At 35.5% G+C, this 23,595-nt stretch overlaps 1 protein-coding gene across 1 annotated transcript; it reads left to right on the top strand.

Annotated features, from left to right (window-relative positions):
- The first annotated feature begins 328 nt into the window (after positions 1–328).
- LOC131033069 (U-box domain-containing protein 13) lies at positions 329–4,669 on the top strand. Its single transcript, XM_057964196.2, has 3 exons — positions 329–1,597; positions 1,738–2,625; positions 3,338–4,669. The coding sequence occupies exons 2-3, from the start codon at positions 2,087–2,089 to the stop codon at positions 4,206–4,208; spliced, it is 1,410 nt and encodes a 469-aa protein (XP_057820179.1). The 5' UTR covers positions 329–1,597; positions 1,738–2,086; the 3' UTR covers positions 4,209–4,669.
- Positions 4,670–23,595: the final 18,926 nt, after the last annotated feature.

The following is a 23,595-nucleotide window of genomic DNA, read 5'->3' on the forward strand; positions in this document are numbered from 1 at the left end:
AAAAGTGTAAAAAATGAAAAATATAAAAGTTTAATGGAATAAACATGCTATGTTGTGAGTAACGTGGCAAGTCGTAGTATGAAAATGATGACTGAAATCCCACTATCTTAGGTGGATAAGCATAAACAAAATTATGTGCATTTAACCAAGTTGAACAAATTAGTCAAATTGGGTGTTCTATGGTACAGTAAAATTGGCAAAACAGTTTCAGACGACTGGTTTGACACATTGCCATCCTTCATTCAACAAAGAAAGTTGAATGAAAATTGTGTAGATTTATATCATTTAGTTGTCTATATTTTTTGGTTAACATTTTCAGTTTGTATTAAGAAGATATATAATTGTAAGTTCTTATCCTCCAATAAAGGATATTGATTCTCTGAGAAAATTCTCAAACTTTTTAAGAAGAGATATTTACATACTGGGTATCAAAGCTTTAGGTCATATGTGGACATATATTTTAGTTTAGGCTGCCTCAGCAACCAGGGTGGCAAGAAAATATAATATGTTTAATGTTAATACCAAAGTGTACAATCTAGTAGGCAGTAACAGACAGAGATATGTATAAAAGATAAAGTGGGACATGGGTGGGATAGTTTAAATGGGTGTTGAACGTGGGATGTCTGGCTTGACAGTGGCAACCCTGATAGTGCTTGCCATGCACTTCTCATTTTACCATTTTTAAAGTCCTCGTAATCAGCGGCAAATCACTGACTTTTGATTGCAAAAGAGTCAATGGAATAGCTATAGCCATACCCACCAAAGATACCAGAGTTTATATATAATATATATCATTAATATGCATGTGAAGGAAGCAGAGACATAGGAGCGGGATGCTCTGAGAACCTAATGTTCTGGCATGTCATTTGGAGGGTGCCTTGTAAGGCCCTTGTCCTTTGAATTAAGTGCACCAAATTCTTTATATCCTTTGCCAACAAATCTGCAGGTTTTTGTCTATGTATGAGTTTTAAGGTTGGGATTTCTTTTATTGAATCAAGGGCTAGGTTTTTATTGATTTTTTTAACTTGTGGGTTCCCGCCAAAGTTCTCATATCTGATCTATTTCGGGAAGGAGTTGCCATGGGCGGACAGTCCGCTACTGTGTCTTGGTCTCCTGCCATGTAGCATGGCAGTTGCTTCGCAGAAGAGCCCTAGAACAGCTGTCTTTAGCTCTTCACGTAGTGAGAATCTAATTTTTATCTTTTGGGGTTTTATAATCATTGAGTACATATCCTTGTCTTTGTAACAAACCCATCAACTGCAGAGTTAATGAATTGATCAAATTAGTAGGTGTCAGGTACAAGAGTTTTGCAGTTGGAGAGTTGGGGTTTGATGCGAAATTTGAGCAAAAAGGCTTTAAAATGATTCTGTAGGAATACATCTTCTCTGTTAGAGCCTTGGAGGGCAATAAGAAACGGTTCACAACCACTTGATTTTCTGGCGGGTGCCTATAATTAACTCTCTGAGGGTTACAAGACTTTCCCTGAAATTTATTCAGTAAATTTATGATCTTCTCTTTGTACCATACCCGTATGTTAGTGAGCTTGGGAATAGGTGTCCTGCATCAGAAACAATCGGGGAAGTGTTTAATTCCGCCGGTGAGTAACTGTTCGAATGCATAAATGAGTTTTTTGGTTGGGTTCAATATTTGATAGATAGAAATCTCTGTTGTTGTGACAAACATCTGATCAATAGCTTGGGAGTGAATTTACATGCCACTGGTTTTTGTTGAACATAGTGTAACACTGCAGCTAGGTGATTCTGGAGGTCTAGGATTCAAATCATGCTTTGCTAAAAAAATTGAGGCAGCACCAACTTGGGTAGCCCAAACCCTCTTGCTGGGTAAGTAGAGGTTAGACTATTGGGCTTCTACAGGTTATTAAATTGAGGTGATTTCTCCTGCAATCAGGTGGAGAATTTCGACAGGGTCCATCACCAACAATAAATAAACAGTATTGAGGTTATTGTGCATAATTTCTGGTATAAACTGTGTGAATTTATTTCCTCAACGTTCGGGATCAAACTCCATGATCCAGTATTGAGGTTCTTGGAGCAATTTGTTTGTCAGGTGAGATTGGCGCTGTCAGATGGGTGTGGCAGAAGAGGGTGGTCTAAAAGTAGGTGGCAGAGATTCAGGTCCTTCTCCATGGGCAAGATCCTATTTAAAGCTCAACTTTTTCTCAAGACTCTTTAGGCTGATAAAGAGCAAGAAGAGAAAAAGTAACAACCATCAAGTGATGAGTGTAACAGAGACATCATCCACGCTAGACTTTGATAATCAAGGAGATCCCAAGGAAGTTGATACAAGGATGGGAGTTGAGGAACAGAGGAAACAGAAGGATAGCTCATCTGGTGAGACTTGCAGTATTATTGATTGGGAAGAGAGCAAGAGTCAAGGTTCAAACCTCAGACAAGCAGTTACTCAGGTGCACTTTGGCAGCCCTGATGAAAAGTGGAAGGCTGCTGATGAAATTCAGCGATTGGCTAAAGAGAATGCCAAGACTCGAAAGTGCCTTGCTGTCTTAGGGGTGATACCATCCCTGGTGGCTATGTTAGACTCCTCTGTTCCTGAACACTGTCATTCTGCATTGCAAGCCCTCATTGAACTCGCCAATGGAAGTTACACGTAAGTTTTTACTGCTGTTTGAGGATAACTTTGAAGGACCTTTTGATTCAATGCTAGTATTAAACTTGGAGGACCATTTCTGTTTTAATGAAAGTTATTTTTGTTAAAATGAAATGAAAAGAAAACATATTAATTTCCAAATATGACCAATGTGGCTCAATGGTACTCTGAATAAAGTACCTGTTGCAATAGACAGTAATTGGGTAAAAGGAACCGTAAAAGCTGAAGATACAGGAAAAAATAAACTTAGAGAACCCTGGAGAATCTAAACATTTAGATTTCTTAGTTGACAGATGCCTAGATTCTTAGTGTTCTGTATTGATTACATGTTTTGAATTTAAACCAATGGATCAATATAGTACTCCTTGAGATCAATTAGGAAAAAGACCTTTTTGTTTATGCTCCATATTGTCAATGTTTTAGTAGTTGTTTGATATGAAATTCATGTCATTATGATTCGTATGGGACAGTTTCAAAAATTAATAAGTGGGACATAGCAGTGACACTTTTGGGAGTGTTCCATGCTATTGATTTTCAATAAATAATCAATTGCTATATGAAACATATATGCAAGTGGTGCTTTTAAAACTACAACTGCAAAATAAAAATTTGAGGTTAGTTGTAAATAATTGTACCACAGTAAGTATGTTTGTCAAATTTCTTTGGAGATGAAAAGTTAAGTTTAACTCTTTGATCTCTTTGTAATGAACAGAAACAAGGGCTTGATAGTTGAGGCTAGAGCAGTGGATAAGCTAGCACAGCTCATAGCCACATCTGATTCAGAGATGCAGGAGCGAATTGCCATTCTCCTTCTGGCAGTTTCAGCTCTTGACAAGAATAAGTCCATACTAGGGTCCTCTGGTGTGCTCCCTGAATTGATATCCATGCTGGAATCTGGCACTGATCAAGGAAAGATGGCTTCTCTAGCTGCCCTCTACAATTTATCTACTTGCCTGGAAAATGTTGAGAGCATGGTAGCAAATGGAGCAGTGCAGCCCCTGTTGAAGATGTCAGAGTCCTCTAAGACAGGGGAAAGAGCCCTTGCAATCCTGGGGAATTTGGTGGTGACTGAATCTGGAAGAAAGGCAGTGGAAAGTGGAATAAACATGCCCAAAGGTTTGATTGATATCCTGGGTTGGGAAAAATGTCCCAAATGCCAGGAATTGGCTGCCTATATACTGATGCTTTTGGCACACCGTAGCTTGATTCAGAGGAAGGCCATGATGCGAGAAGGCATAGTCCCTGTGCTATTAGAGCTTGCATTGTTGGGAAGTACACTTGCTCAAAAGAGAGCTATGAGAATTTTGCATTGTCTAAGAGATGACAAGCGTGGGGTTACAATGCCCGTTTCTGGTCCAGTGACTGCTAGAGTGTGGGATGCAAAAAGGCAATTGAGTTCTCCAGATGATATGACTGAGATGACGTTGCACAAGAGGGCTGTAACAAACATGGTTAGGCAGAGCTTGCAAAGGAACATGGATCACATTGTTGAACGGGCCAATATGCCCACAACATTTGTTGATTCTTCCACTAGACTGAAATCTTTGATATGCAGTTCGAGTTCAAAAAGCCTTCCCTACTAATAATCGGAATGTCTCACATTCTTACATTTCCTTAATGTATAAAGTTTATCGGAGCAACAATATTTGGATAAAGATAACTTTATCATAGCAAAAACATTTGAATTGCAGGACTTTTGTCTTCATAAAGAAATTCTGCATCGGGGCTAGGCCTGATTTAGTGGATTATGCGATGTTTTAAGAATTGTAACTGCCTCCTTGATAGTGATTTACTGGACCCTAATACGTGACTGCACTAGCTGGTTTCTCAGGAGATAAAAGCTGCAAAATATCATCCAAGTATTTGAACATTGTTGTCAGAAGGTTGGGTTTTTTAATTTCCAGAAGAAGAATGCACTTAAGTGGTTGAGAGTAGGTTTCCATGTCAGAAGCATTTAGTTTGTTTGTGTATAATCCAGTAAATGTATATTTACACTGTTACAGCGGATGTATGAAAGAGGTCATGCAAGACCGATTCATGATGACTACAAGATCACCTAATCTTGAACACCTTCCAGTTATAGTACTGCAATTTTCTGTTAATCTCCTCGTGAGTATGGAAATGTTGAAATTGCACATCATCATGCAGGCAAAATGTGTAGATTTTTATGTGCTCAAAAGGATGGATCTCTTGTCATTATTTGAGGTGCTTTCTCAGATATCGAGAGCCTCATGGTGACAGACCGCACTTGATTTATGTAGTATTTATTAGAGGTGATAATAAAAGTTTGAAACTGATTCCACCACATGACAGACAAGCTATAAAATTGAATGATTTATGAATGAACAAGGATGGTGACAGTAGCCAAGGCCTGGCTATACCTGCCTAGTTTCTATCCCGAAATGAAAGCAACATGCTACTGGCATTTATCCTAATTCCCAAGTTATTTGAAAGGTTTAAAAATCCTATGCTTGGGGGACCATGCTATTTGCAAACTGTGGGTAATTTTACATCTTTCCTTTAATACACTAATGGTACTGATCTTTACACCATTCCAACATACAAATGAATCTAACAACATTCTTTATCGATGAAAAGTTAAAACTTCAATATAGCATCCAACCATTGATTCGATGGTGAATCCTGATGGCTGGATAGCCATTCCCGTCAAATTCCATTTGTAGTAAAGAGTGCATGTATTGAATGACCTAAATGTGGGAAGAAGGGCAATAGTAGAAAGGTGTCTTGTGTTCTGTTTTAGTTTGTTGTAGTGAGATAAACTTGCCTGTGTAGCTTTGCTTGCTTTCAAGCTTTGTTTGTAGCCGGACACGAAGTGCTAGTTATAGATTAGAAATAGAAGCCTTCACTAATCTAAAGTATGCTGGTACACTTCTAATTACATATAATTTCCTTTTGTCTAGAATCCAATTCATAACTATGGGAATTATAATAGTTGAGGTTGCACATTTCAAGTTATGCAAAATTATAAAAGAAGAGAAATGGAATCAGTATGCCTATTTTGGTTTCTAAAGTAGGCACATAATGTTGGAAGATAATAAGGAGAAGGTTCCAAGATGTTGGGAATTAGATTTTAAAATTTGTTTTCGCCACAGTCTGCATAGCAGCAGAAGCGTATGCAGCCATATCTATGCCGGCATGGTCATATCTTGTATGATATGCCAGTTTCTTCTGATGTGCAGACATGACCAGCTGTAGGCAGCCTTGCCCTCTAAAACTCTTGAAGTCCATTTATGATTTGAAACTGAAAGGGAAAGGGTGTGCACAAGGGCTCATTATGGAATTTGTCTGAGTCAGATTCCCATGTTGAATATACAGTTTGTAGATGAAGCATTTGAATGTGTGCAAAAATGGAGCTCTATGGAGGTTTTAAAGATTTTTGGTGTCCATGGAAGTTAGTTAAAGTGTGTTAATGTGTTGATGCTCCTTCCTAATTTCTTGATCCCTTATTTTCCTTACAAAATCCTCTTATATAGGGGAAATGATCTATTAGTTGTGCCTGTTCCAATGGCTATGATAGCATTTGTTGATTTAATGCCCAATATTTTTGACAACATTGCACCAATAGTTGTGACTGTAAAGTTGTTATTGCGATGTTGACTACCCATAATTGAATGAAATGTATCCCTAAGCACTAAAAAGCAACGAATCATGTGATGCTACATCAGCACAAGTATCGGTCTCACTTTTGCACAAGTATTGGTCTCACTTTTTTGTGGGCTGTTTTAGACACCTCGGCAAAAAGCATGCCAGTGTGGCCTTGAAACCTTAGTTATAAGTAGGGGACTTGCCAAGTAAGCTGCTGTAAAAAAATTTGGAGTGGTTTGAAATTTCCATGTAGGATTTTGAGAAGAGTGAAGTTAGGTTGCTCAACTATTGGGTCCTCTCCCCTAGACGTCTTTGTCACCTCTAACCTTTAGAGGAAAGTTAGCGTTAGCATTGTGTGAAAGGAGAGTGTCTGGGTAGGCAAAATAAAATTTGAATGTTGGGGACACTACTGCCATTGTTCTGTTTGGAAGGATAGTGGTAGGATTAGGTGTTGTATGCCTTGCACATTTAGGACATTATATTTATTTAATATTGTAGTTTATGTTGTGAATTTGGGGTCACATGGAAAAGGGCACTCCACATGGGAGGAATCTTAAGGGTTCTTGGTATCATCAATATATTATACCACTTGATTGTTGTATTATGATATGTGTAAGAGCATCTATATTATGTAAGAAGTGTAAGAGCATCTAGAACATTTTAAGACGTGTAAGAGAATCTTTGACATGTAAGAGTATGTAAGAGGGAGTTACAAAATAGACTTCGAAGAATGTGGAAGAAAACCTTTGATTGATTTATAACTGGTAAGTGTTACAATAAAAAAAATTATTACCTAAATCGTTATTATCCTGCCTAGTTGGTTTTGGTTTTATTCACAATATACTTAGATCACTTAGAGAGATTTTTGGCTTTTGGGCTCACCTCATGTGGACTCTAGACATGTCTTCACCCTTGTTTTCAATGTGCCCAAATGTGTCTCACATTTGGAGGGGAAGTCAAAATTTCAATTCTACCTTATCTTATCATTCTTTCCTTTAAATGTTGGGCTCCTTTGTACATTTTATTAAGATTTGTATGATAATATTATTTGTGCATATTCTTATTTGTGGAATGGTTTGATCTTGCAAGTTAATCTTTGCTGCTCCAACATAGTATCATAACAAGCTTGCAATCCCTTCCCAAACATTCTTAGTTGTGAAATGAATTATTTTGTAAGTTGATTTTGGTTATTCCAACATGGTATCAAAGTAAGCTTGCCAACCCTTTCCCAAATAATATTGCAAGGGTTTTTGGCATCCAATTATATACAATGTTTCATAGAGTGAAACTCACCTCACAATTGCACTTAGCAGACCTAAAAACCTATATTTTCATATAAGGCACTATAGATATTGGAGATTTTTTATTGCCATTTTTAGATGTTGGAATCCAATAACAATGAAGGGGGGGTGAATCAGTGTTATACCAGAATGATTAATTTTAGCCTTATTAAAACATGCATACACCAACCAGTATACCGGTACATACAAAATTGAAAGAAGTAAAGCAACTATCGCATGTATAAATTCATCTAATGTAAAGAAAACTAGGAATGAAAGAGAAATCACGAATCCCTATCCTAATTAGAATTCAAACAAACAAACAATGAAATAATACAGAAGCAAGAAACAAAAATATAATTAAAATCAATCGATTCCCCCTATTCCAAGACTATGTATAGCTTCCATTGCTCTTCTCCTCTTTGTGGTATGGTGGTTCTCAGATATCACGTTGGCAACCTACAACTGACACAAAGATTCAAAGTTTGTGATTCAGAGTAATTGTCCACGATTGAAAATGGAGATTGAATGCTCAATTTATAGTTTTTTGGAGAGAATTGATTACAAGGTGGAACAAAATGATCAAGAGGCGGAACTCAAGTGAGCTCACATGTTCATTGATAGTTGAACTGCTGATTTGGAGGTGAAACATAATAGATTGAATAGATTAATTGAGTCATCTGATTGAGAAAAAACTGACTGAGGGATGAAAAGATTGATTGGAGGAAATAAAGAGGATGATATAGTTAATAGATTAAAAGTTGATTGAGAGCTTTATTTAGAAAAAACCAACTAAAAGATAGAATTAGGAATTGAAAAGATAATTGAATTAATTAATTAATTGATTGAATTAATTAATTTAGCATGTGCTTGCACTTTGACTTGGATTTTCAATTTAATCTTTGCATGAGATTTAATTCAAATATTGAATTTATTTTAAATTCAATTTATTATTTGAATATATTTAGAACTTGCCTTTGATTTCCAATTTGATTTTTGAAATCATGCACATGTATTTGAGTTTGGAAGAAATTGGAAGAAATAATGAAATTTGAAGAATATGAAGAATTATGAAATTAAAAGAAATAATTAGTTAATTAAATAATTTAAAGAAACTATTTAATTATTTAGAAATTGAATTTAATTAAATAATAAAGATTATTTAAATTAAATGATTAAAATCACAATTAATTAAATAATTAATATTTAATTAATATTTAAAAAAGGGTTAATGATTAAATTATTAATTGAATTAAAATAGAATAATTAGTAAGATGATGAGGAAATATGAAACTAGAAAAATAAGATTAATTAAATTAATTAAATAATTAAATAATTATTTAACTAATTAGAGGAATAATTAGTACATGATCAATGAGACATTTTTAGGTGTCTACATTTGCCCCTCTTTGAGACAATGTTGGAATGACATTGTTTCAAAGAAAACGAAAAAAAATCTACCCCAATATGCCCCGACGATGCTTAGGGTGTAATGCCCCCTCAAGAGATTGTTTGTGCATTAAAGACATGAATGATCACTCAAAAAATGAAGAATGTGAGATGAAAGATAGAAGAATGGTAAGTTGATTAGAGATAGAGATAGGTGATGTGAAGATGCTATTGAGATAGAATATGAGAGAATGAACCTTAGAATGAAATAGAATAATGTTAGATGATAGAAAATGATTTAAAAAGAGATGATGAGAAAAGAATCAACAAACTAGCAATAAGCAAATGAGATGAAATGAGAATGATTGATTCATGAACCTGTGTCATTATTTATTGCGCAATATATATTCATCACTGAGCCTTATTATTGAACAATGGAGATTAGCACATCAGGGTATAAGGAACTAAGATGTAAAGATATCTCATTGAAGAAACAAACACGTAGCAAACAAGGAGTGAACCCCTCCATTCTGGGAAATACACTAGGGGTCGAGGTATGTGTGGCATTCACTTGCTGAATGCTCCTATCACAAACACCCACTAGAGCAATTTCCCTAGAACTTCATCGGTTCACACCACAAAAAAAAAACAAAGAAAAAGATGATGCCCATCATGGCTCCTCTAGTCACTTGTGGACATCCTTGAGTGGCATAGGAACATGATCTGTTGCCAAATGATAAAAAATAAAGGCTGACCTGGACAAAATTCAGTAGCTATACTGACCTTGTGCCTTCATTCTCAGTTGCTTGATGTGATGGTTAATAATGTCTGATCTCAGAAAGTTGGGCTCCGTTTAAGAGTGACCTGTCTGATTTCAAGTGTATCCTCTTTTGTTTAAGACAAGATAATGATCACTTGATATGGATATGATATGATTGATAAGACAATTCAATCAGTTGATTGCAGATGTTTGACTGGATAGTCATATCCTTTGTTAACTTTGTGCGAAGCATTTACTAGATATCTGCTACGGTATTTGTTTCTTGCGAGACATTTTATTGCAAGTTTTTTGATTGATTGATTGTTTTTGGATTTTGTAGATTGATATTTGGATGTTTTTGGTTGATTTTTTTAGGACATCTTTCAAATGTTCTTGGATTTTGCAGATTATATATGAATGTTTTTGTTTTATTTATTCAGGACTTTATATGGATGTTTTTGGTATTTTTCCAAGACATTTTCTGAATGATCTTGGATTTTTATGCTTTTCACTATTTTTGGATTTTATGTTTTTCACTATTTTTGGATTTTTGAAAGATTTTCCAATGTTTTTTGGATTTTTTTTTTTTTTAAATTCAAGACTTTTAATGGTTTTTAGGATTTTTTTAGTTATGCCCCCAGTGTGCAAACCTGTATGACATAATGATCTGCAGAATGCATGTGGAAAATATGAATTTTTGACATGACCTATGTTAATGCAACATGCATGATGAAGATGCATTTCCTATTTGAACAAGGATGATTGTGTTTGTTTAGCATTTTGTAATACACCCTTTGAATTGGAGGTACAAAACATTTCATAGGTAAGCGGTCAATCGATCCTTATGGTCCCTTGGAACATCCAATTTAACACACTTAGTGACTAGGATTTACAAATGGAGACACGGAAAAATTCCCCATTGGTTCTTGAAACTTTGATCTTCTTTTGCCCATGCATGTGCAAATGAGTTAATTCATGCTCTTGTGTTCACTAAAGATCCTTATCATCCTATATGACTAGCTACGCGGATTATCCTAACTTCAAAAGCATCTCGAATAGAGCTTTGCTGGCAGCAAGCTTTTAGAGCTCCTACGAGGTTATAAACTGTAATTTCTCAAATATTGCTACATTGCCAGTAGGCGTTCATAGCGCCAATGGAGTTACTCGCATGTTCCCATAGTCAAGCTTTTTGTCACACTTTGTATGCGTGATATTTCAGTTATCTATCATTGCTCTTTTGCCTTGAGATGGATATTTGGCATAAAACTTTTTCTTTTATATTTTCTTGCCTTGACTTGTAAGTAATGAAACCTACTTGGGTATGACAATTACAATGGCACTGAAGTAGAATTTTAGATTTTTCACTAGTCATATGATCAACTAAGTGTCTAGAATGAATTGAAGATTTTGTTAATGTGTTTGAGATATATCAATTGATAGATTTTGGGTTAACAAGTCTCAAATAGTGAAATCACTACCCAACCATAAGTAAAGCATCGTCCTAGGGGTAATATTGAAAATGTATGACCTTAGGACCTTAAAGACTTCATGTCCGAATATCTAAGAAAGGAGACGACCCTTGTTTCTCTACAAATGATAAAATTGCATAGTTGCCTTGTTTTATTGATGCTGCTATATGCCAATGCAAGAACTATGAATGTGATGCATTTGAAAAAGAAACTATCTGCAATGCAGTGTAATGCTTTTTAAGAAAATAATATGCAATGCGGAAAGTAAAATCTAAACTAACCCAACCCTTAGATGTAGTATCGTTTAAGGTGCATGTTGTTCATAGGGTCAGGGATTTTTGTGTAGGTAGCTCATTGGTCTTTGTTTGAAGAGTCGGATAAAGATTTCTTTTTCAATAGGATATAAGGACTCAACTAAGCATACATGTTCAGTATCTCTAATGTTGATTTCTTTAGTTTTTGGATTTTATGGATCATCAGAGGGAAATCTAGCTCTAGAATCCATGAATTCAGCTATAGCCTTATCATTTTTAAAGCAATCCAACTGTGGTAGATCCTCTTTCCCCAAGTCTATCAAGTGTGCGTGTATGAGTCAAATAGATTCTGGTTCCAAAGTTGTGACATGAGTAGGTACTATGCCTATTTCTATTGATGCACTTGCAGAGGATGATGAAGTCAACCAGGTGTTGATCTCATTAGTTGGTGTTATGCTTGTTTTTGTCACTACATTGGCATTTGATGATGGCACACATACAATGATTGACAAGTTGCTATGTGTAGTATGTTCTGGATTGGTGATTTCATTGACAAGGGGTTCATGAACAACTTGTGTAGAGGGATTGGGATCATGAGGGCGACTAGGAGAAATGGCAAGTTCATTTGAGAGGGAATATATTGAAGAACATGGAGGATTATGACATGGCGATGAAGGGATGGAGGGACCTTGATAAGGATTTGGAGAAATAATGGGATGTTGTTTCGGACATGAAGGTGAAGGAATACTTTGATCTTGACTTGGAATAGGATCATTGGAGTTTGTGTTTTTCTCTTTATTTTGAATTGGATCATTGGATTTTGCACTTTTCTCATTATTTTGAATTGGATCATTATGAATGGAAGGGATATCATGATCTTGCTTAGGCATTGGATGTTGAATGGGACTTGGAAAGACACTTTTCTCTTGAGATGGAAGGGGATCATTGTGAATGGAATACATAAGGATGAGAGGATCATCATAAGATTCTTGGTCGGTGGGATCTTGATAAAAAATTGGGTAGGATGGAAGGGTTTGTTCTTGATCTTTATTTGTTTTACGACTCATTTCTTCTGAGTTTGGATCATCCTCTTGACACGAGGAAGGAGTTTGGAGATGCATAGGAGATTGTTGGAATGTTTCAACATTTTGGCTTGATGAGAAAGGATTTTTAACGAGAGTCTCTGTGATAGGAGTATATGATGGCATTGGATCTTGAATTTCTGAAGCATGGAAAGGACTAGCATCATGACTTATATTAGATTGGATTTGTATTATGGATAGCCCTCGGGAGGTTGTGTTATTGGATAAAGATGGTGTGGACTTCTCTTGTGTGATTTCTGGGGATAATGAAATGGTTGATATATATGGTTGAGAGGGGTTTGGTTTTGGTTGAATGAATTTTTAATGTTGGGTTGGTGTGAATTTTGATTTTGATTTTGGTTGAAAGAGGTACTTTGAATGTTGGGTTGATATGATTGGTATGATTGATAAAGTGGGTTGAAAGAAAAAGAAGGTTTACATGACACTAATTTGTTGGTTGAACTGAGGTACGAACAATTTTGTTGAAGAATGAAGGTTGACATGTTTGAATGATCTCACAAGAAGCAGAAGGTTGGCTTGATATTGATTACCTCGTGGTCATCACTTCTCTCATCATTTTTTCTAACCAGCCCCTATGGTTGTTAGGACTAGTCATGTCTATCATTTATTGTTGCAAAGTCTTGATTTGTTGAGCTAACGTTTCTACGGATGGCGATGGAATAGGAATGGAAGGGATGAATTCTCCACCTTCCCTACAAAATATATAATGCCAATCCATGATGTTTTCTTGATTGGTTTGGACCTAGGATCATAACATGTAAGATGTTTTCTCCATTTCTCTGAATTTGACAATGTTTGATTTGTTGAACTTGAAAAACTTGTTTGAGTTGAGGTTGATTTTGATTGATCTTCTGATTGTGATTTGGACATTGTATGACTTTCTAGGATGATTATGCAAATGATGGAGTAAGATAGACGTATATGAAGTCTAGACAAGGACTAAAATGAAGATTATAACAACACGAAAATGAACTACGAGGTCAATGGGACACAAATAAGGACTTATGCGAAGATTATGACAATGTATATGGGAAATCTATGAGGATGATAATGAGGACAATGCAAGGACTATGCAAATTATAATGACATAAATGAGGATGATAATAAGGATGATAATGAGGACGATGCAAGGACTTATGCAAATTCTAAGGATGGAAATGAGCACGATAATAAGGATGTAAATGAGGACTATAATGAGGACAGTAATGAGGACTATACAAGGACTAAGGGCATATATGAGGATGATAATAAGGACTAAGGACGTATATGAGGACGATAATGGGACAATAATGAGGACTATGCAGGGACTTATGCAAAGTAAGGATGTAAATAAGGACTATATGAGGACGATAATAAGGACTATGCAAGGACTTAGTATGGTCACAAGTATGTAAAAATTTTGAGTTTGTAGGCCCATCTTATGTTTCAAGGTAAACTTTGTTTCCAGTAATTATGTTTGTAGGATAATTTTGTTGTTTTCCAAATCTTTGAACAGTTGTTTGAAGATAGGTATAGCTAATTGAATTGTGTTCTGACCAACTCCGAGAATTCAGAGATACGCACGGTAGGGACTAAAATAGCCCAATACTGGTCTGACACAACAATACATATAAAAGCATAGAAGACAATATTAGGCTAGAAATTGGAAACCATTCAAATAAGGCCCTTACAAAATACTGAAACAAGACGAACAACTAGAGAGTCTGGCAACACTTGCTCCACTCCACGACAAACACTTCTTGGGCATGCCAGTCTCTCTTACCCCAAAGATCCGAGGATCTTATCACCGAGGGATTTATGTCTCATAATGCAAGGTACATGAAGGGAATCTATGGGGTACAATCTGCACTCACAGAATCACTGAATGTAAGATTTGGGCTACTAAGCTGGTTCTTATTGTAAAATTTTGAGGGGTCCCGATCCAATGACGGATTCTCAGAGCAAGCCACTTAAGAATTTAGTTGAGCTTATCGGTGCAAGGAAGGCCCACACATATGTCAAATTCACTCAATACTCTAGCCGCCTGACCAATATATTTATATAGCAGCTCGAAAAACCTGCACGAGAGTACACTGGGAGAGATTATATCCCCATCGCATCCCAATTTGAAGTACCTATGTGGGGTGATGAAATCCCTAGTCAAAGATACCCCTCACTACTTGAAATAAAATAAAATTAGGCATTGTTATCACCTTAGCCCTTTCTCCCAAGACGCGGAAGTCGGGTGGAAAGGTAGTTAATGCAACAATAGGTCCACCCCAAACACAATAAAATATTCTTTCCCTTAAAAAAAAAGTGAGTTAATCTATTGAACAACCTGATTCACGTTTGTTTTAAAACCCAAATTTAGATGTGAGATACACATGTGCATGTCAATTTTAAAACACCAAATTGAAATGTGAATGCGTGCATATCAATTTTAACCATTGTTTATTTTAAGCCAAAAACTGAAGTGTGATACATGCATGTCCATTTTAACCATTATTTATTTTAAACCCAAAACTGAAGTGTGATACATGCATGTCCATTTTAACAATTATTTATTTTAAACCCAAAAATAAAGTGTGAAAGCATGAGTATTTATGATTCAATAATAATATGATCCTCTTTGTAAATTCGCCACATGTTGTAGACAGATAATCAGTAACCCAATAAAACCCACAGAAAATAGAAAACTAAACTATGACAAACATGAATCCGTGATGATACCTGAGCGATTGTGTGATCCTGTATGATCGATTGCATAATTCTGACAACGATTGCGTAATTTTGACAGAGAGATTATGTGATCATAATAGAGTTATTGCGTGATCCTAACAAAGCGATTGTGTGATCCACAAACAGGCCAAACAAAAAATAAAAAGGAAAGCTAGTTCTGATCTGGAACCTGCAAAACAGATTGTGATGCCCTAGCCAAATCTCTCATCATCCATTCTATGTTAAGCAAATCATATTTCACTCTATATGAAAGAACTAGGCTATTGTATTTGTCAATGGCTAGTTGATCCTCTAGATTTGTATCTTCTTTTCTTCCTTTAGGATTTGCTGATAGCGTTTGGCTTGTCTTCTTTGTTCCCTCGTCCTCCTAGCACCTGAAATTATAAATTGTACTTTACATGCCATAAAATGTCATAATTAAGCATGCAATAAATGTAAACCGTATTTAGATTTACCTAATTTCATACATAATTTGACAGAACAGAGAGCAAAAAACAAAAAATATAAAATAAACCAAACAACAATATTCCTGACGAATGTGTGATCCTAATAGAGCGCTTGCGTGATCTTGTAAAAGATTTTGCGTAATGGATTCTGCACAAATGCGTGACCCTGTATGCTCAACTGTGTGATTTTGTCTATGCAATTGCGTGATTTGTAATTCATTCTGCAAATCCGTACAAACCTAAAAAAAATTTAAAAAATTCGTATGATCTGCAAAATCACACACACAAAAAACAAGGTTAAATTGTTGTTAGTTCACGTCGGGTTCACCAAAATGTTGCATGTATAAATTAATCTAATGTAAAGAAAACTAGGAATGAAAGGGAAATCACGAATCCCTATCCTAATTAGAATTCAAACAAACAAACAATGAAATAACACAAAAGTAAGAAAAAAGAATATAATTAATATCAATCGATTCCCCCTATTCCAAGACTATGTATAGCTTCCATTGCTCTTCTCCTCTATCGCGTTGGCAACCTGCAATTGACACAAAGATTCAAAGTAATTGTCGAGGATTGAAAATAGAGATTGAATGCTCAATTTATAGATTTTTGGAGAGAATTGATTGAAAGGTGGAACAAAATGATCAAGAGGTGGAACTCAGGTGAGCTCACATGTTGATTGATAGTTGAACTGCTGATTTGGAGGTTAAACAAAATAGATTGAATAGATTAATTGAGTCATCTGATTGAGAAAAAGCTGACTGAGGGATGAAAAAGAATGATTGGAGGAAATAAAGAGGATGAAATAGTTAACATATTGAAAGCTGATTGAGAGTTTTATTTAGAAAAAGATAACTAAAAGATAGAAATAGGAATTGAAAAGATAATTGAATTAATTAATTTAGCATGTGCTTGCACTTTGCCTTGGATTTTCAATTTAATCTTTGCATGAGATTTAACTCAAATATTGAATTTATTTTAAATTCAATTTATTATTTGAATATATTTAGAACTTGACTTTGATTTCCAATTTGATTTTTGAAATCAGGCACATGTATTTGAAATTAGAAGAAATTGGAAGAAATAATGAAATTAAATGAAATTCGAAGAATATGAAGAATTATGAAATTAAAAGAAATAATTAGTTAATTAAATAATTTAAAGAAACTATTTAATTATTTAGAAATTGAATTTAATTAAATAATAAAGATTATTTAAATTAAAGGATTAAAATCACAATTAATTAAATAATAAATATTTAATAAAGGGTTAATGATTAAATGATTAACTGAATTAAAATAGAATAATTAGTAAGATGATGAGGAAATATGAAACTAGAAGATAAGATTAATTAACTTAATTAAAGAATTATTTAACTAATTAGAGGAATAATTAGTACATGATCAATGAGACATTTTTAGGTGTCTGCAACAACCAATAAGCCAATCACATAAATGACAATCATAACACACATATTTATACGTGGAAAACCTCAAATAGGAAAAACTAGGGTGGGATTTGTGACCCTCAATATCAATCCACTGGCCATATGAAGAGATATTACAAAATATGAGGGGCCTTCACTTGTAGGAAGGCTTACAACCTAGAGCACACTGCTCAATCACAAAAGGAGCCTCACTGACTACATAAAAATCCAGACTAGAATCTCGAGAAGTGTGAACTGCTAAGATAGCATCTTCTATGTCATAATCCAGTTCCAGTTTAAGCTCTGTCTGTTCTGGTCTAAAACCCTAAACTCTTTACCGGAATAACCCTTACATGAATTTCCTCACATACATGATCTCTGTGATATATTTCACATCATATTACATTCGCATATCCATAATTTCCTATCTCATGTCTCTCTCAAAATGATCTATCAAACTAACCTATATACCGTATGCAAATTTACACACCTTATGTCGGCTTACAACGATATATACAATATCAAATTACATGTCGGCCAGATAACATAAATGTATAAACATTAAAATCAATTGTCGATGCCGGATCCAAGATATTTTGGCCTCCAATACCGATAACCTTTACTAAACCATGTCGGCCTGCATTGTCGGTGACCAAAGAAATCCTTTTGTCTTGCCGGTGCTGGTGAAGTATCTGTGAAGTGCTTGTTGGTACACAACTGAATGAAAGTATGAAGTCAGAACACAATACCATGTTGCCATCAATGACAACATAGTGAAACCAACCAATTGAGTGTCAATTGCCAACAATCTCCCTCTTTGGCATTGATGGCAACGCTCATGTGAAAAATGGTCAAGCTTTCATTTGCCGGTTTCATCCTACCCTACTCCCCCTAAGCTGAATATGCAAAATACTCCACATCTCCATAACTCCATAACTCCCCCTAATCTATACAACTCCTTTTATCTTTTTCACATCTATACTGCTCCCCCTTTCACATCCATGCCATCAAAAATTCTACAAAGAATGTCAAAGAAAAAGAACTGTACAATGAATATCACAAAATGTCTTACCGGAGCTTGACAAATTTCAAAATTTCCAGATAATCCTGTTAGGATAACCGGTGAACAACTGAGAGGGGGGGGGGGGGGGGGGGGGTGAATCAGTTGTTAATAGATTATATCAATCAAACCACTTAATAACCTTTAACCGGAGCACATAAACATTGAATACTGGAATAGCAGAAACAGATACTGGTAAGCAATAAAACTTAAGAATGAAACAAAGAATTAACACAATGCAACCATACCACATAACACCATGATTTGTACATGGAAAACCCGGAAAGGGGAAAACCACGGTGGGAAGCCTACCCACAGTCAGATGATACTTCTACAGAAAGTATGTGATACAGTAAGGGGCCTGCACATGCAGGAAGACACACTACCTAGAGTGTATTGCTCATTACAAAAGAGTCTCATTGACTATAGAGAGGTTATGAACACCTCAAGATAATTGGACAACAATCCAGAATAATGAACTACCAGAGATAGCATCTACCATGCCTGATTATAGTCCTGGTTAAGCTCAATACCAGAGGCCTTTGACCTCTTCCTTAAACCCAATTTCATCACCTATGATTGACCAAATCTCCTTCGTAGATGATATTGCATTCCACGACCACGATACACTTACTTCATTCCCATGATCTACAATGAGATCTTACATCAATTTATAAAAACCCTAAGGCCTAAACCAATTAGGTCAGCCACCTAAAAGATATTACAATAAGATCATTACATACATACATATTACAATGATATGTCATGTTGGCTTAAGAAAAAAACAACAATAACCAATCCATAAATCATCCCAGTAATGTGTAGAGAACACGTTAACCTGTTACCAGTCCATAACCTAGATAGGTAGCAGACCTAATCTGGGTCTACCACGCCAAAGCAATGTCTTCAATCAGTTGAGGCACAATCAAGGATCACCTTCTGCATCCTAAATTCCTTCTAGAAGCCGCACCAAGACCACTTAGCATTCATCAAAGATTCTCAGTGAAAGCTCTATCGGTTAAACCTTAAACCCATGTCGGTAACACAAGATCTTCTACCGGTAACCAAAACCTATCTTCCGGTAACCAAAACCTATCTATCGGTAACCAACCATATCAGCTAGTGTTGACATCAATGATAAAACAACATTGCAACACATAATCAATTCATCCATATTGCCAACAATCTCCCCCTTTGGCATTGATGACAACACTAGATGTGAAAAACATCTAAGTACCAAGAAATGCCAAACAAGTCTCCCCCTGTGGAAGACAACCAACAATCTCTTGAATATCAATAACTCTCCCCCTGTGAATAATATCTCTGTAAAGTTCTGAATTTATTTTTCACATCACTATCTCTCCCCCTTTAACATCAATGCCAAAAATCTGACAAAAATATCAAAGCAAGAATATAAACCTCTGAATCTCAAAGTTGACTACTCCCCCTGAGTAGTAGCACCACTCATCAGCATCGAAATGAATAGTATCTCTTATAATGCATGTCGAATTGATGCCAACTGCATCAATCAAGTCTCTATCAGAGGGGCAGAAACCCCTAACATGTCTCTCAAATACTCAAATGATTCCTTAGACAATGGTTTGGTGAATATATCTACAATCTATTCTCTAGTGTTCACATAAACCAACTTGACTTCCTTTTCTTCTACCTTGTCCTTCAGAAAGTTATATTTTATTGATATGTGCTTAGTCTTAGAGTGAAATACCAGATTCTTAGACATGTCAATAGCTGCAAAGTTATCACAGTAGATAACTACTGGTTCACTATAATTTACCTTGATATCCTTCAACATTTGCTTCATCCACAAGACTTGAGTGCAATTAGTTTTTGCTGCAACATATTCAACTTCTGCAGTAGATAAAGAAATGCATGACTATTTTTTGTTGATCCATGAAACCAATTTCTTTCCAAGAAGGAAAGCTCCACCAGAAGTGCTCTTCCTGTCATCAGTATCTCCTGCCCAATCTAAATCTATATATGCACATAAAGTGAAGTTATCATCTCTAGAATACCACAAGGCATATTTTGTTGTTCCTTGCAAATACCGGAATATCCTCTTTATTGCACATTCATGATTTTCTTTAGGATTTCTTTGATATCTTGAAACAATACTTACTACATTCGTAAGATCTGGTCTAGTCTGAGTTAGATATAACAAGCCACCAATCATAGACTTATACCTTGTCTGATTTACCAATGTAGATGTATCTTTGATAGATAATTTCTCACTTGTCACCATAGGAGTACTTATCGGTTTGGAATTATCCATACCAAACTTCTTCAACAATTCCCTTAGATATTTAATTTGACAGATAAAAATGCCTTTGTCAGTTTGAGTAATCTGCAAACCTAAGAAAAATCTCATCTCACCAATCATGGACATTTCAAATTCATTCTTTATATTATTAGAAAATTCCATGCACAATTTATCTTCACCTCCAAAAATGATATCATCAACAAATACTTCAATAATCTGAATATCATCATCAGTGATCTTATAATATAAATTACTATTAGCACTACCTTTAGTAAAACCAAGCTTCAAAAGATATTTATCGAATCTTGCATACCAAGCTCTAGGAGCTTGTTTCAATCCATATAATGCTTTCCTTAACCTGTAAACCATATCTTTATCACTTGTTAGTGAAAATCCATCAGGTTGCTCAGTGTATACCTCTTCCTCAAGTTCACCATTAAAAAATGCTCTGATACCATGTGAGATTTTGCCAAGATCAAGAGGAAATGGAAAGCACAAATATGAGAGAACAAAATGTAGGACAAGAATAAACTGTATTCTCATCAAGAGAAAATACTGATCAATTGGATCATCAAGATGTTCAATGAATGCCCATAAAAACAATGTAGATGAGTCTGCTTATATAGGCAAGGTTAAATGGATATGTGAGCACACAAATATGACATGTGGCTCAATAAGAAACAAGGGTAGGTAGGAAATAGGTGTGGTAGGTAGGAGAAACAATATAATATTCCACATGAGGTGGAATGTAACAACAAGATAAGATCAACACCATAAAACATGGACATTCTCCTACACACACTATCCCAATGTGGCACAAACACCCAAGTGTCTCATACCCAAACTACTATTAAATGTATGTACCTAAGTAAACTTAAGTAAAGTGTAATAATATCTATGATGAATAATTATTTACACCAACACCCCCCCTTAAGTGCAACTTAGGGGAATGCACTAAAGTCTACAATGCAACTAAGCAATGCAAGATGGGTCCTGGATACAAGGCCATGTTAGGTACCCATGTACAAATGTAAATGCAATCTCCCATAAATGGAGAAAGAGAGAAAAACCCAATGGGAAAAAAACCTCCCCCAAAAGAGAGATTAAGAAAGAACACAATACTCTCAATGATGAATGAGAAGAACAAAATATGTCCCCCCCATAAGAGAGAATAAGAGACCATGAAGCCCTCCCTCAATGTCGAATCTCCTACAATTATGGTCCAATGATGATGACCAAAAATACCTCCCCATAAGGAATAAAGAGAGCCAATGTTGCACCAATAATGTCAAAGTGTGACAAAACCAGATGCCATGTCGATGACGATGAATCACTCGCTGCAACAAAATGAAGATCAGGCATGGAGACAAACTTCTTTGAGCATCATCTGGATACTTGTAAATGACAGAAATACTGGTACAATCTAAGTCTCACGAGAGCCATGCACAAATGTGTACAATATAAGTCTCAACTGGAGCCATGCACCAAGTCTCACAAGATGTTCCTAATCTACATGTACAAGAGGGTTACATCAAATATGTCAACAATTACAAGATACAAAGAGGTGTGGCACTTTATGATAGTGTGAGTAAAACATTTCTCAAGCAAGAACATACATCATGATAAAATATTCAAATGTGGAAACATGAAAATGTTGCCACCAACAAAGAAGCCCTATAGAATATTGCAGATGTAGATGCCTTCGAATGGAATTTCACTAAGAGATATAAATAAACAACTGCCCCCCCCATAAAAATATCACGTTGGCACTTGCAAATAATGGCAAAGTGGACTTGTGATTTCAACTTTACAACTTTTCAAAATGAGATATAAGAGACTTCAACAAATACTACTAGTGATCTAAACTAAGATCCAAGCAAAATACAAGTACCAAATAAGCCAAAAAATGACCAAATATGAAAGTACAATTTCTACTCAAACTAATTGAAAATAAATAGCAGATTATGAAAGTAGACAAAAAAATTATTCACTTTAAAAAAAAATGGCACCTGAAAAGGAGTCCATATGAGCCCAAACGAAGCCTCCAAAGTTATAAAAATCGGGATTTCACGATTTCAGAAAAAACGTGTATCCGAAAATCTGAAAACTCCTGCACCACTATATAGATCATGAAATTCTACCCCCCACCCCTCCCGCCCCTCCCCCACCCCCACCAAAAAAAAAAAAAAAATTGCTCAGAAATAGAAATTTGGATGAGTGAGATATCACTATTTGAAAATTGCCTGCAAAATTATAATTTATGGAAAAATTTTGTTGCAGCTTCAAACTTCAAATGCCTCTAGATTTGGCCTCCGAAGTCCGATTTAGATGAAACAAAAGACAAAACTGACTTTCTTGGATCTCCTCAATCCAATGGTAACCTCATATTTGACCCATCAAGCTTCAATAATAACCTTCAATAGAAAACTCCAAAATACACAACCCCAAATAGCATCAAATTTCTCTTAATTGACAAACCAATGACACTCTAATGGCTCTAATACCATGTGAGATTTTGCCAAGATAAAGAGGTAATGGAAAGAACAAATATGAGAGAACAAAATTTAGGACAAGAATAAATTGTTCTCTCATCAAGAGAAAATACTGATCAACTGGATCATCAAGATGTTCAATGAATGCCCATACAAACAATGCAAATGAACTTGCTTATATAGGCAAGGTTATATGGATATGTGCGCACACAAATATGACATGTGGCTCAATAATAAACAATGGTAGGTAGGAGAAACAATATAATATTTCACATGAGGTGGAATGTAACAACAAGATAAGATCAACACCATAAAAGGTGGAAATTCTCCTACACACAATATCCCAATGTGGCACAAACATCCAAGTGTCTCATACCCAAACTACTATTAAATGCATATACCTAAGTAAACTTAAGTAAAGTGTAATAATATCCATGATGAATAATTATTTACACCAACAGTTCTTATAAGCCACATAGGCATGAAATAGTCTAACAACAATTCTAGCTACAGGTGCAAATGTCTCACCATAATCAATTCCTTCCATTTGAGAATATCATTTACAAACCAATCTAGCCTTGTTTCTTACAACTTGATCACCCTCATTTAGTTTGTTCCTAAAAAACCATTTAGTTCCAATAACATTCTTATTTTTAGTCCAGGGAACTAAAGTCCAAGTCTCATTC

The sequence above is a fragment of the Cryptomeria japonica genome, chromosome 7 (assembly GCF_030272615.1).
Source record: "Cryptomeria japonica chromosome 7, Sugi_1.0, whole genome shotgun sequence".
Lineage (NCBI taxonomy): Eukaryota > Viridiplantae > Streptophyta > Pinopsida > Cupressales > Cupressaceae > Cryptomeria > Cryptomeria japonica.